Source organism: Podarcis raffonei, chromosome 8, assembly GCF_027172205.1.
Source record: "Podarcis raffonei isolate rPodRaf1 chromosome 8, rPodRaf1.pri, whole genome shotgun sequence".
Taxonomy (NCBI): Eukaryota; Metazoa; Chordata; class Lepidosauria; order Squamata; family Lacertidae; genus Podarcis; species Podarcis raffonei.
The window spans coordinates 57,454,572-57,470,459 of NC_070609.1; the positions used below are offsets into that span (position 1 = coordinate 57,454,572).

At 40.0% G+C, this 15,888-nt stretch overlaps 1 protein-coding gene across 2 annotated transcripts in view; it reads right to left on the minus strand.

Moving 5' to 3' along the window:
• Positions 1-290: 290 nt before the first annotated feature.
• Positions 291-15,888, minus strand: part of TENT4B (terminal nucleotidyltransferase 4B) — a 49,643-nt gene continuing 34,045 nt past the window's right edge. The window contains exons 5-12 of one of the 2 annotated variants that reach the window (XM_053400198.1): positions 14,793-14,900; positions 12,179-12,307; positions 10,866-11,079; positions 9,847-9,973; positions 9,634-9,737; positions 7,132-7,313; positions 4,605-4,769; positions 291-3,108 (exon numbers count right to left, since the gene is read on the minus strand). In XM_053400198.1, coding sequence (XP_053256173.1) covers positions 2,929-3,108; positions 4,605-4,769; positions 7,132-7,313; positions 9,634-9,737; positions 9,847-9,973; positions 10,866-11,079; positions 12,179-12,307; positions 14,793-14,900 — 1,209 coding nt within the window. In that variant the 3' untranslated portion in view covers positions 291-2,928. The remainder of the gene's footprint in view (positions 3,109-4,604; positions 4,770-7,131; positions 7,314-9,633; positions 9,738-9,846; positions 9,974-10,865; positions 11,080-12,178; positions 12,308-14,792; positions 14,901-15,888) is intronic. The other variant, XM_053400199.1, reaches the window with a different exon arrangement.

The following is a 15,888-nucleotide window of genomic DNA, read 5'->3' on the forward strand; positions in this document are numbered from 1 at the left end:
TCGTTCAGTGTTCCTATGCTCCTATGTAGTCTGGCCATTTGGAGTTTGCAGTGGGTGGCTGGAGACTGTGCGCATGTGGATATGGGGGGGAGTGGGGGTGGAATCGCATGCCTTTCAAAAGAAAATGGATGTCACGAATGATTTTAAAAAATGTGGGTGTTTAAACATTTATTTTATATCTATATATATTTCCACAAAATGTTCACAAAAAAGTATTCAAACTCAAAAAAGGAATTAGACTTGAGTTGAATACAGAGATGAAATGTACAAGATAAATGAGCAGGCAAAACTCGAAGCTATTTTCTTTTTACTTCAGATTGAAAAAGGCGAACAGTTCAACTGTCCAGTTTAAATAAAAGTTTTGCTTAGACATACAGTGTTTCATGAATACAATGCTGGTAATCTGAGGCAAAGTAAATACCTCAATTTCTCCTTCATGCTTTTTTTTCTTCGATGTTGTCTTCTGTTAAGAAATATACTGTTTACAAAATGAAACTCGAGCAGTCCAGGAAAAGCTAATTTTCCATTAAAATTTATGAAAACCATAAATTGAGGCAAACCTAAGATTCCCAACGGAATCAAGATTATCTTCCCGCTACCACCACATTAAAATAATCACATGCTTATTGGAACACCAAACTCTGCATCCCGACAGAACATTTGTTTCCAACAATGAGGGTGATTCTTTGAAGAAGAAAAATTAAATAATGATAAAAATAATAACAACAACCCTTCAGTGTGGTTAAGTAATACAGATCGATGTATTACACATTTGTAACAGCGTTTGATAACAGCAGCTAGTAATACTGGATTACTATAATTTAGAATTTGTTCCCAAAGCAGTGAAGGTAGGCCTACACAGTTATAAAACATTTTTAAAATTCAAAATAAATACTTTTCAATAATGCATAATGTACTTGCAGCAAATTATAGTAACAAAAATATTGTTGATAAAAACTGATCAGAACAGAATATGGATCTAAAATTGAAAACATTGACAGGTTAACATTCTTTTTCCTTTAAGCTTAGTGTTCTTGAGCATTAGGGTGGGCTAGGTTGTGTTTCCCTCCTCCATTTCCTTGGAAGTTAAATAAATGCTTTACCATCAAGAGTGTGTGTTTTATTAAGTTTTCAGTGATGACAGTTTTTGGTCGTTTTGCATTATTTTACTTAAAAAGCTTTTGCACTAGATCAGTGCTTATTAAAGGTCAAGTTGGTCTGCAATTATAAAAGAAAACATCTAAAAGCTAATTATTATTCCTCATAAAAGGATCATCATCATTCTCCAGACTGGATACACTGAACACAGTCTTACATACTGAATACACACACACACTCACGCACGCACACAAACACACTTTCCTCTTCAAAGAAAAATGTTACAGTAAAAGTCACTTTACATTCTATCAATTAAAGTGCTCCAAATCCTTTTTGCAAACAATGCAAGTGACTACAAACCTACATGTCCCATTTTGCATTCATCGCATGAACTTCTTGTCAGTCTTAAAACCCACAGCATGGCTGAGCTTAGGAAATGTTCAAATGTTTTTAAAAGGTGGGGGTGGGAGATTTTTGACAAAGAAGTACTTGGATATGAAAAAGGTTTCAGCTCTTTAGACAGCAATACAAATTTATTTCCATTATTGAAGACCGTTTAATTCTTTGAGTGGATTTAAAAATATACTGAAAAAGGAATGAGATAACAAGGGAATTTTTTTTTCCAACTGCCTTAACAGTTCCATTTCTCAAGTTTTTGTTTTTTTTAAGAAAAAGATACAAAGTTGCAAGGTAAAGGAGGAAAAAAATGGGGATGAAGGCACAAAAAAAGACATAAGGTTTAGAGGAGGTCCCAAAATGTAGACATCACCAATGAACTTGAGATGTTTTCCTTCATGTAGCAAAGTGCTTCCTTCCCTGCCCCCCCTCAAGTAGCTTGGTTTCCTATCAAATAATAAAAAAAAACCCCTAAGGTTTCTGATGAAAAGTAACCTGGAATAACCCTTTTTGCCTGAGAAGATGGCACATCAGAAAGAAGGTGAAGAGTTCATTTTCCACTCGTGCGAGAGGAAATACAAGCTCCAAGTTGACACATGATGCATTTTTACACTTTATAAACAAGTCTTTGCGCCCCTGCATCTTATCTGCCTTTTTTCCTTCAGAGAAGCAACATGTACAGACACATAAATGTGCTATTAAATCATTTCAATGCTAAGGGGTGGGGGAAGCACACCACAATTTCTGAGCCATATAACTCACTACGTTGTCCGATGTTCAGCTGACAGTTCAGATTATTATTATTTTTAAGCTAGTCCTGAGGGAAAAGGAGGGGGATGTTTCTACAATTTAAATGGCAATGTTATGTAAAAAGTATTAACAAATCCACTATTACAAATGTCAGTTTTCCTATATGGTCGTCTATAGATACACAATAAAATGGTAAATATATGCAAAAATAATTTAAAAATTATCATGCGTGAATTTACTCACTCTCCTTTGAACTTTGGGCTTCCCTCAAAATATAGTATTTTTTTCACTTTTTTATCCTTTTATTTTAGTTCATTTCCAACCCCTTAAACACACTGAATACTACCCCCCCTACAGGTCAGCATAAAAGCTGATGGGAAATATTTATTTTACATTCAAGCTTTTATATCCTAAACAACCCTGTGGTAGCATATAACTCGCCACATAAGTGGCCTTTTGCTGCTCCCTCTTCCCTCCCTCCCCCCCTTTTGCCGTTATCAGTCTTCATGATCTGTTCCGTGGCGAGCTGGAAAAAATAAAAACTAAAATGCGTTGCTAATCAACGTTCCCATAGTCTTTTGAGACTCCAGATGAGGTCTGGGGATTCACTGTCCCAACTTACTCTTGTAGCATGAGAGAGATCATTGCACACAGAAGAACAGTCAAAATTGTCAGATAGGAGAACTATCTACAAAGGTCTGGAAGGACCACGTCCCTCTTGTGTTTCCTCTTTTTGCCGTGGAAAAACTGGTGTGATTTGCTGCCTTGGTGCTGTTTGTTCATGACCGAGGTGCCATGGCTTGAATTTGCTGGACCCTGGAAGCCTTTGTTGGAAGAAGTGCGGAATAACCTCGTGGATCCGTGCTGCAAAGGAAAAGACGAGAAAGCCAGTGTGAGCACCCTCGCTACGTACAGGTTGTTTGCTCTCGCAAAACATCAGCCACAGTTACATGAGCAGAGAGGCAAGCAGCCCACGGTGCTTCCACACAAGGAATGAAGTCACAGACAGATCAGGAAGGTTTATGTGAAGTTTCCAGGGCTACTCCAAACTAGCAGCTCCTAGCAGCTTTATAATTAATCTTGCATTGTATGCTACATATGGAATCTCAACAGACTTCTCACCCTTCAGAGGGTATATAGAATGAATCTCTCTGCATGCACCTCAATTACTTGCTATCCAAGCTACTGGGCAAATGCCATTTTTTGAACTACTGACCAATTGTTAAAAGTGATGTCTAAAATTTTGGCTTGGAATTTTCAAAATCTCAGCACTATTGTGCAACTACTCCAATCATGTTAAAAAAGAGGAGGAGGAAGAGCAAAAGCACATCCACATTTTAAAGATAAAATGGCATGGCACTGACAGGAAAGATGCAAAAGGCAGTGTTTTTTAATCCCCTTTGAATAATTTCTAGAAAATGCATTTTCATTTCTGTGCTACTGCACCATCAAATATTTTTAAAATTATAGGCAAATAAGTAGTAATTAAAATAGCTACTTGATTGGGGAAAAATACACAGCTAAAACGATGTTCACTGGAAAGATAATCACAGAATCATAGAGTTGGAAGAGACCCGCTAGGGGTCATCTAGTTCAACACCCTGCAATGCAGGAATCTCAATGAAGGTATGCTGTGGTATAGATGAATGGCAATAGCCTCACCCTAATGCACCACTGCAATTGTCAAAACAACGCCTCTAAATAAAAATACGCAACAGCCCTAAGGAGATCTACACCTGCGGAGACTGTGTTACTGTTCCATTGCTCCCCAAATACGTTTGATTCTCTGTGGCCTAGAAAAAACCGAAGAAGCAAATAAGGCAACCGTTTTAGGATGTTACACAGGTACCCCATAAAATGTGTGTGAACACATCATAACGATTCAAAGCATATACGCAGAACATTCTGTGTCAGGTGCTGATGACTTACAATAGCTGAGCTTTTAGAGTTTTAAATTTTGCACTATTTTTTATCTTAGGTTTCAATTGTATGTCGCTCTGGAAAAGACATTTGCTCAGAACGATGGCCTAAAAATGTACTTCTCTACATTTCTTTTGTGACCACTGAAACCTCTTTTATAGATCCCTTTCCTATTGCTGGAGAAGTCTTATTTTAGTAGCCTCCTCATTACCATCAATCTCTGAAGAGGCAGGGGCAGGGGGAAGAGACCCCATCGCTCCAGATTTCAACCTCAAGGGAAAATATGCTAGCTTGTGTACGCCTGAGGTTACAGAATTTCTGCAAGCAACAAAATGCTGTACTGAAATCCCGGGCGGGGTGGGGATGCCACTTAAGGATAATAATGCTGGCAGTGGAAGAAGGAAGGGGACCAAGGTGATTGAGCCCAATGCCCTACCAACCTGGGACTTGTTTACAACACTGGATGCATTCACTGTTTGGCCACTTGGTATTTTCCCACTCAACTGCGTGGATCCCAGTGATATGTCCTGAGTAGCCATTCTGTTTGCTGTAGTTTGGCGGCAGCCCAGCTGTTTAGAGGTTTTGCATGGTGTTCCATCAGACTCCTGTTGGGAAACAGGCATCAGCAGGAACATGTCAGTTAAGGGGAAAGACAGGAGAGGCCAGTTCTTTCAGATGGTCAGCACCTTCAAAACTACAACCAGGTAAGGGACTACTGCTCTCAAATATAAGACGTGATAAGGACCCTTTATTGCTCCCAGATCCAGTGACCTATCAGAATCACATCTGTACCGAGGGAATGTTCCCAAATCACATTTCATGTATGTACTATGCAAATATTCTCCACAAAAATGAGCTTTTACAATGCTGGATTGATGCAAGCATCCATCTAATTATTTTAGACCCACCAACAGCTGCATAAAATGCAATACTTCCCCGCCTTTTCTTTATGTAACTAGCTTTTATTGTGTTAGAGAGGCCTAAGGAATTAGCTCTTTTTGCATTTTCTGGATAATCTGCTTCTATGGAAGCCATGAGGCTAGAGGAGAGAGAGCTCTTTAAGACAATCCCAACTCATACACCGTTTCCCCTCTTTTTAATTATCTCAGAGGCTAATGCAACTCTGGCAAATATTTGCTGTCCTGATCATTTTGGCTCATGTCTGGCACCAGGAATGCCTAAGGAAGCAGGTCCTATACAAACATAAATTTCTTTCATATCCTACAGATGCCAATACACTTTCCAGGAAACCCAGATCTAGAAGGCTAGGCCTGCACAACTACTGACCCACCAGCAATGTACTAAGGGCTGCTGGGAGCTTCAGCATCCATTGGGTTGTTCTTTTGTCCCAGGCAGTGAAAGCTGGAGAATCACCTAGTCTCTGTTGGGCCGCCATACAGGCTGGTGAGCTATATGCCTTGCCAGTTACAAGTGCAGCTGTACAAGCACATGCTGCTTATATCAAACCCAAAAGACAGAAAGCAAAAGCATCATATTGAAACCAGATTGAGACCATCTCAGTCCGGGAGATGCTGAATGTGTGCAAGGGTACACCAGGGAATCCTGACAATTGCCTAATTATTGCGAACATTCACTACTGTATGAGTAGTAGGGGAAAGGATATCCCTTTCTGGACATTTTAAACTTCCATCTTGTGGTTTTTGGAATTCCCATGTGAATAATCAACGCTCACCAAATTTTAGGGCATCCACTGAAACTAACATATATAGTTTCTAAGAACATAAAATAGAAAAGCAGATATTGCCATAATCGCTGGGCTGCATAAACAAAGGTGCTGCTTTAATGTATGCTTAGAGGTGCTTGCTCTGTATGGTTTTGTTTCATTTTAAAACTTATGTTCCTTGAAGATCAGACTCATATAAACCCCGGTGTCACTAACCACCCTCTGCACTCTTCTCAGAGGACTGCCATGTTCCATCTCCCACTGCCTTGGAGGGTTAGGTGGCTGGGACTGGCAGAATGGCGTTTTTTACTATGGCATCCAGATTTCAGAACTTCTTCTGATGAAGGGAGACTACTAGCCTTCGCCTTGGCTTTTTATTAATTCGCTACATGCTTTTATGTTTTGCCAAACTTTTGAACTGTCCTATGCTTTTTTGCCCCTCTCACATGTTTGTATCTCTTTTTTTATTATGTCTTGTTTTAATTGATAATGTAAGCACAGCCTTCGGGAGCTAAAAGATAAGAATGAGTTTATAACTGAGTGCAAACAAATATGCTTTTGCAACTCTTCACAATTCTGTTTCGTTTTTAAACTGTTTTAAATTTAAAAACAGGAAAATTCAAAGCTGCCCATCCCTAAATACACAAAACAACTTTGTGGTGATAGGAGGGGGTTTTCCTGAGCAAAGCAGTTTGATTCTGCCTTTCTCTCCATGAAGACACAAAGCAGCAAAGAGGGGGGGAAATACTGCTATAAAAAAGACTATTAGCACAATTCAAAACAGACAAAAGGAATAACTTATCCAAGTCTGAAATCTTTAACTAAAATGTCCCTTGAACCAGGGCTGTCTTTAGAGCCCTTTTAAAAGCTGGTGTTCCTGGAGGGGTGGGCACATTTCTATGGGGAAGCCATTGCATTTTAAAAGGTCGTTTTTCTGGCTCCCATTAACTGAACTTCTGCCAGCGGTGCTACCACAAGGGGGGCCTCAGAAAACGAGCACTGTTTCTGAATGGGTTCATATGGGACAAGGCAATTCCCAAGATACCATGTTCCCTGACAACTTAGGTTTTTATTTTAAAAGACCAGAGCCACAGCACTTCAAACTGAGTCCGGAAACAGTGGCCAGTGAAGACAACACAAGAATTGCATAATATGGCCTTCCATATAGCTCCAGAGAAAAGTTTGGCTGCTGTATTCTGGGCCAGCTGGGGTAACTACACTGCTTCAAGGGAAGTGTGTATTACAATAATCCAATGGGACAGTGACCAGGGCACAATACTTACTACGTCGCTGGAGCTGGAGAGTGTAGAAGATGATGATGATAAAGGGCCTGATGAAGAATTTGATGAGTGTTTGCTTGGTGTCTCTGTTTTACTTCTAGGTTTCCCTAGTGATTCATTCCCTTCGGAAAGATTATTGTTGCATTTGTCCAACTGCTGGTTGTCTATCAAGGTCACCCCATTACCTGTTAAAAAGTACAGAATAGTGAGCACATAAGCATTCTTTCACAACAACGAAGTTGCTCACAACAGTATAGAGAGTTTTGGATTCAGGGGAATATGTAGTCCAGCCCCACCCAGCATGGTGAATAGTCTGAGGAAAATGTACACCAGCAGTATTAGGAGGGCCACAAGTTCCCCACCCATGTTAGATGAAAACACACTGTGCTCCCTTCTCAGACCAATAATGGGTTGTAAAGAAAATCAGTTTCCACTTTTGCATCATGCCTGCAGCTGAGATGCATTTAGTGCAAAAATGACATGCAAGACGGGTTTAATTTGTTTCAAACCCCTGAATGACAATAGGTGTTAAATGGCATTCAGGGCAGCAATCCAGTCATGTCTGAGACCGTGGCTTTTAACCAAATAACTCTGTCATGTCTATGTACTACTGAAACCGGTGTTAACACAATGAACACAACTAAGGTAGATCTGTTACTTCCCAAGGGATTTCTTCATTACTAACTTTAGCTGGATTGGGGGGGTATTTAGTTGAATCCAGTTAAGTTTCTCTAAAATATTGTAGGTAATTATCCAAGCGTTGGTCTGATCTAACTTTGCTTCATCCTGACAGAGCTTGTGCAAGGCAGGACAGATTAATAAGATTTGCTACATTAAAGACACACCAAGGATGGCATAGCATAGCTGAAAGAGGTTGACATGATGGAAAGCTAAGTGAAATGTTGTCGTTTTAAACTTTAGAACTTGGGAGCATTTTTGTTGGTTGTACACTACTTTTGAGCTTTTGGGAAAGTTGCATAAAGTATTTGTGGGTGTTAATAAATGACGTAACAAAGATTGCTGTCAGAGACACAGTGCTCCAAGTGCCTATTACAGACATGGAACTTTTCAGTTAATGCTACGTCAAAAGAATTTGCTAAAACTTCTGTTGAAATCCATGATTTGCACAAACAACTCTTTGGCAGAGTGGTTCTCTATAACACATATACTACTCCTGGGAGGAAGGCATTATCTCTGTAACCAGAAACACACACTCCTCAGAGACTCATGTTTTGACACATGCTGTATAGAACAGGGACTCTCTGTCAAGGTATAGATATGATCATTTATCTCAATTCATTTTTATTCCTCAGTTCTTTGCATTGAAATAGTTAGCTATCAAATAACCTTTCTGGTCTCTCTGGATCATGATTTTTCTTTTCCTTGCAGGCTTCTCCACCCTGCTTCTCTGTGTCCATCAGTGCAATCTTATGCACATTTATTCAGAAGGAAACTCCATTATATCTAGTAAGTGTGTTTAGAATTGGGGCCTAGGTCTATATCAATAAAACAAATCAACCTTTGCTGAATAGGAGTATTTAGTAAATTGCCTGCAGCAGTTCTTTCATCCCTCCAGTGCATCCCAACAACATGTTTTCTTAGAAGCAATTCCTGTGTTCAGTGGGGCTTACTTTTAAGTAAATGGGCACAGGATATCACCCACAGGTGGTTTGAAAAGCATGGTCAACTGTACTTCTTTCAGCTATCTTTGACACTGTAGTTTCTCCTCTACCTCCTGTTCTCTGCTTTCAATATATCGTGGTCTGGATAATCAGTGTCTGCATGCTTCCATACAGGCTTTATGCTGTTCAGAATATCTGGGAATAGCAGGCCTTGATTTAGTGAGTGGCCAATTTAAGTTTATGCAGCTTTGGTTTTCTTTTTGACTCAACCATTCTAAGTGTTATGAAAACTGAAGGGACTACTGCCAGATCAAGCCTCTAGCAGATTCTGCTGTCAACATTTCAGTCTGCAACTCATGAGGGTTAACAACTTGTTTTAAAATGAGAACTCCCAACTACAGTATGTCATACTCAAGTAGACCCACTGAAACTAATGGACTTAAATCACATCCGCTGACTTCAGCAAGCCTACTCTTGAGGGAAAAAAATCTGCCAGATACAACCCAAAGTATCTTATACTGCTTATGGAACTTCCACAGCCTATATTCTATTCTATTTGAGAATGCCACTATTTATTACTGTCTGTGTTCTTTCTACCAAAGTAGTCAGTTATCAAGTCAACTTTTTCTCTCTTGATCATGAACCTATGCTTGCAGGCTTCTAGCCTCTGCTTTTCTGTATCTGTCCATGCAATCTTATATATGTTTACTAAGAAGCAAGCTCCATTATGCCTGAAGCTTTTTGTGCCACTGTCCATAATGCAAATCAAACTTTCTTGAATAGGAAGAAGCTTTTATACCTATATTACAGGCCTCCCTGCCAGGATCTAAAGTGAACTTTTGGCTGCAAGGGTTTTGCAAACCTACATATAGGAAAATCTTACCATTGCATGATGTTTCTGTGCTATTCTGCATTCCCCATTGCTTTGATATCCAGTCTCTGTATGTTGCGACTTCTTGTGTTACTCTGATAATTCTTCCTAATATACTGTGAACATTTTAAGAGAAAGGAAAGGTTAACTGGATTTTTAAAGGATGGGGGGGGGGGGAAAGAGTGACATCACTAATGGATCCAACTTGGGACATATAATGTTTACCTTTCACTTTCATTGTTGGGATAATATTTAGCTATTGGCGATACTGCATGGCTCAGAACAACATATGCATAATCAAAGGCCTGTTTCACTTGCATGGCACCATAAGAACTCCTGCCAACATCATTACCTTAAAAAAAGAAAACATCCATTAGGGTGATTGTAACGGGTAAACATTTTCTCTGAATATAATATGATTTTACACTGCAAAAAGGAAATTAGTCCCGACAAAACAAAACAAAGTAATTTACCAATCAACTGGGATCTAAATATCCCAATAATACAAAATGAAGTAATAAGCAATTTTATTACACAAATATTGCACTTTTATATCACAAATATAAAAACAGTTAAAAACATAACCTGAAATTATTCAACTCAATAAAATAATCCCAAATGCTTTTTGACTTTATGGTCTTCCTCAGTGTTCCTTAAGGTGAGGGATATACATATACATATACATATAGATAATTCATCAGCTTTTTGCTTTCCAGCTTCTACTGTACAAGTTGCAGCTACAGAATGGCAATATATTAAAACACACAATATAGATATTTGCAAATTTCACACATTATACACATAGAGAGAGCATCTGTGTGTGTATGTATGTATACAAATATGTGAGCATGTGTATATAAGGTGGGTCACTTTTAGACATATGTGCTATTACTTTTGGCTTATATATATATATTACTCAACTCTAAAACTCTATATAATATAAACAATTCCAAACAAACATAACCTGAAATTAACTCAACTCTAAAATAAACTCAGACACATTTTGGTCTTAGGGTCATCCTCGTGGGTCATGTGTTATATATATATTTGTGATATAAAATCATTTTATAATACCAGTTTTATATTATTACATTTTGTACCATTTAGACCCCCAATTTGTTGGGAATCACCTGAAACTAGATTGTACGCAATTCAGGAACTACTGCTGCTTTGTTGCATCCTTGGGTTAAAAGTCTCCATAGAAATTGTTTACTTTCCTATGGCCTAGTGAAAAGCCCAAATACCTGGTTGCAGTGGGTCTTCAATATACAACATTGATGGTCTATAGCCATCTAGCATATTCTTTTGCACTTCATCCTTAGCCACATATGAGCCACCGTCCTTTATTCGGATTCCTGTTTTCAGGTAGTTGAAATGACGCCCATATAATTCAAAAAATTCTATTAAAAGGACACCGTAGTTGGCGTTGGGGGTACAAGCATCTTCTCTGGGATGTAGCTATTGGAGGGGAAACAAGAACAAAAATTTATTTGCAAAAAATCTCCAGATTCCTTTACAATCCATGTAAACACTAAAATCAATAGTGAAATTAAAGAATCAACCAATTTAATAGCTGGCTCAGGGGACAAAACACAAAAAGCTTTTGCACATATCCCATCACTCAATTATTTCCAATGCAAAATGCCCCAAGCCTTCCACTTAGACTCTGTGGGTGTCTGGGCAAGTCATTACCTTACTCTGCCCCCTGCCCCAAATCTATAAAATAATATAATAATAATAGAACAAAATAAATGATCAACCTTCACAGGATTCTTCTGAAGGAGGAATGAAATGGAAAGTTGCAACATACACACCTAACACATGAAAAAGACCTAACCAGATTGTGAGTGAAGCACACTGAATAGTGAGTGAGTTGAAGTTGGGACCTGGGATATGCAAAACCAGACTAAAACACTTGTCAATATTCTGCATATCTGGACAGGCTTGCCTAAACAAAAACAAAAAAAAGCAGGCATGCTGAAAGGAGTGCAGTGAAGACACCTGCCGGATGTCAACAGGAAGGGAGTTCCAAATTGTTAAGTGTTGCCACAATAAAAGATCAATTTCTAACAAAATGCGGAACAAGAATTATGTAGCACCCGTAACAGTGGCAGTTCAGCAAATCAAAGCAGCTGAATGGGCGTATCTGGGGTGAGGCTACCTCACCACATTGTTCTGATGTTATCACACTGATCTTCCTTCTCTGTCTTCTTCCCTCCACACCCTTTCCTTTATGTGTCTTTGACTTTTTAGTTTGCAGATAAAAATATCCCCAAAACATCTGGCAGAAATGGTACAAAATAATTCAAAGCAAATAATTAGTTTAAACAAGTGAATGTTTTAGAACTGCTATTACTAAAGCAGTGCTCATTCCACTTAACTGCAGTACTAGTTAGCATACTAAGTTCCATTATATGCAATTTTTATAGTAATTATTTTATTACAGCCAATGGGTGGACTACAATGTTGTGTACCCTAAAGTGATATTACACTTAAAAGGAGGGAAAGGCCATTCATGACCTAATGACCTAGTACATAATAATTCCTCCCAACTTACCTGGAGAAAACTGACGGCCATTAAAAAAAGACTATAAGATCCAATTCCACCTGTAAACACTTCATTCAGGTCCCTCTGCAACAAGAACTGTTTCAATACTAAAACTAGATATGGCAATACAGGATATTTCTGTGGGAGAAAAAGGAGATGGGAATTAGACTTCCATTTACAGTGGTACCTCAGGTTACAGACACTTCAGGTTACAGACGCTTCAGGTTACAGACGCTTCAGGTTACAGACTTCGCTAATCCAGAAATAGTACCTTGGGTTAAGAACTTTGCTTCAGGATGAGAACAGAAATCGTGCTCCGGCACTGCGGCGGCAGCAGGAGGCCACATTAGCTAAAGTGGTACCTCAGGTTAAGAATAGTTTCAGGTTAAGAATGGACCTCCGGAACGAATTAAGTTCTTAACACGAGTTACCACTGTATTCCACAAAGAATATGGGTCTGTGATCTCAGCATATATTGACAGCTTAATAGGTGAACTGTCACTCAGTGGTGTTCAAAGTACTCATACCTTGCAAGAGAAAAAGGGCCTGCCAATTTATTTGCTGATTTGCTACTTGCTGAAACAACAGATAATGGACTAGCATGACTAGTGGACAAGCCTGTATGGTTCCTTTTCTAGATTCCTTCTCATACTGAACTTTAACTTCCAGTTTGCGAACAAAATGTGAAATCAGCCTTCATACTTACTGCCCTAAGCCACCTTACAGGCACTCCATAAAATGTACACACCATAAAATGTACAACCTGTTGGTTGTCTGTCTAATAACAAACAAAACTCCTCTGGAAACTCATCCAACGCTAAAGGTATAAGAGCTTTCTATACTGGAAATAGTACGAGATACCAAATGCTTGGATTAATTGTACAATCAAATTTGGTAATAAATAATAATATAACCTGGAAGACTGCTCAAAAAGTCTACTTTAACTGGGGAGAGACACAGACAGATCCACACATAACCTCTGGTGCCATCTAGTGATATAATAATTAAAAACAAGGAGCAACACCATTCAGGGTCAGGTGTTCTGTCTTGGGAGACAATGGAGTGTGCCTCCGGGGTTGAAGTCAAACCTCTGCGTTAGCAGCACCAGAGTGACCTCCCCAGGATGCAAGCTTGAGCAGCGTGTAAGGAGGTGCCAGGCAGCCCAGATGATAAGAAGCCCCTCTCAGCCTCGCTGATGTGGTCCAAACGAAAGCAGAGCAATACATTTGGCACCAGCTTAGCTGCATGTGTTGCTGGAAGGCGCCATTCAAACATCTTAGGGACTCTACTCCAGATTTGTGTAGGGTCTACTCCTTAGCATTTTCTTCTCCCAAAGATATCCCACAAGGCAGTGGAGGTTTAGGATCAGAGCTGTCCTTCTCCTAGATGGGCTACCTTCCCAGGCTGACAAGCCCTACCGGCCCCTCTCGTAGGACTCTACTACCCTTCTTACTGGCCCCAGAGTGCTAAGGACCACTTTGGCAAACAAAAAGCTAACACTTCCATTTCTATTCGTTTGTGAATAGCCTTGGCATGCAGGCACATTCAACTTGGTTGTAGTTGCAGCACTGCCCATCCCGTTTCGCCACCTGAGGCGAAACAGAAATGTGCCACCTCCTGCCCCCTGCTGCGGCCACTCCGCCCATCCCACCACTTCTTCTGCTGTCAGAATGCCCCCCTCTTACCAAAACTCATTGAGATGAGGGGGTGTTTCCCAGGGGTGGGGAAGACAAGCAGCAATGTCATGCACCAGAACACCTCCCTCTTCCCAAAACTGTGCGGCGGGGGAGTGTTCCGGTTGCAGCAAAAAGGCTGGGGTGGATGGGGTGCAACTGCTTGAGCTTTTGCCGCCTGAGGTGGCTGCTTCACCCCGCCTCATGGGTAGGCCAGGTCTGACCCCAGGACCACCATCCTTTCCATACAACTTCTCACAGGCTTTGATTAAGTCCATTTCCCATTTTAAGGCTTCTTTTTCACCAGAATACAGATCACACTGTACCAGAGAGCTCTCAAACAATCAGGAGAAGCTTTTGGGAGACAACATGATGTAGGAAGGCCTGGAGAACGGAAGGCAGATTGCAAGAGCTTCTACTAGAGCAAATCTACCATTGGAGATACCCTATATAAATGCTTTGGCCCTCTCAATTGTTTCATCGTTTTCACTCTTTTAAACACAGTTGGGATGAGGTTTTCTAGTAGCATCCTTCTTCAACCTGATGCTTTCCAGATTTTATGGACTGCACAGTTTCATCTATGCCAACCACTGGCCAGGCTTGCTGAGGCTGATGGGGGGAAAGGAGTCCAACAACATATGGAGACCATCAGAAATACAATGTATTTTTTTAAGAAACGGAGAGAGGAGAAGCAACATGAATTTTCAAGAACATGCCTCAAATCTCCTGTTGCCTACATCTCTTGAAGCTTAGCCATGGCCTCAGCTACACTGGCAAAGAAAAAGCACTTTATATGCATTGTTTATGCATTCTAACACTGTGACACCAGAAGGCGCTGTGGAGTTCTGTTTTTGCTCACTCAATTTCTCATAGGAAGTTTGCAACGCGTTTTACTGAAACGCTTCTTTGATGTGTCTATATCCAGCCCATGTTTCCATGTATCAACTAACCTTGATAAAATCTCTGATGAGAAGAGCAGCTTTTACCCCATTCTGTACATTAAAACTGATATCAACCTTTACTTCGGTGAAGGAATCAGTCAGTTTAATTATAGGGACCTGAGGAAAAAGCAAAACAACACATTTATCTCAAAGAGTGAACTCTCTTTCTCCTATACGCTTAGTGTTAGACAAGGACAGCACACACTTAAAATTAAAACAAAACAATCTTCACAGAGATCAGCCTTTTGCTACATACAAGAGGTCCTTTATACAACCATGGAGGGATGCAATAATACTCCAATCACAAAGCAGTTGCTTTTCAGTCATGAACAGGCAGCAGGGGGAGATAGGAGGCCACAGAATAAAGCTATTCTTCACATAAGGCCTGACATAAGAAGCAAGCCATTCACATCCCAGAGGTGCTTCTCATGTTACTTCAGAAAGAAAATGTGGCTTTATCATCAGGAGCTGAATTCACATGTAAGGATTGGAGGAAATATCATTGAAAAAAGCAATAGCAACTAGACTCAAATTCATAGCGCTAAAGTACATCAAGGATTTGAAATTCGTCTCTAAAAATTTTTAAAAGTCTAGATTATTTGGCTGTTTACTGAGACCAGAATGCAACAACACTTGTGACCAGAGGCTTGAGGATGCCCTTTGAAACCAGACTTTTCTTTGAATTGCAGACCACCAATGAAAACAACCCCCAATGCAGTGTTCCCAAACTGGTTTTGGCAGTCCTTTTGCTGTGTAGAATGATGTGTTTGTTGGGAAATGCAAACCCAAAGCTCCTTTGGGCATGCACAACCAGTTGTGTGGTTCTCTGGATTCTGGCGCAAAACAGTAATAAAGCAAGGAAGGCTTCTTTTAAAAGGATGCTGCAAATTGTCCCACTGGCAACATTTGCAGTAACTGTGTGCCCACGGAAAAAGATGCATGGTTTGTGTTCTTCAGCCTCCCCCATAGTTGTTTTGCTGAGGATGAGAATCTTCCTTACCAAGCACTCTATTGCCCCTTCCTCAATCTTCTGGCCTTATTTGCATGTGTGAGGACCCACTTCTAACAGATACAGAGAATTTAAAAAGCAACAGCAATCAACAAT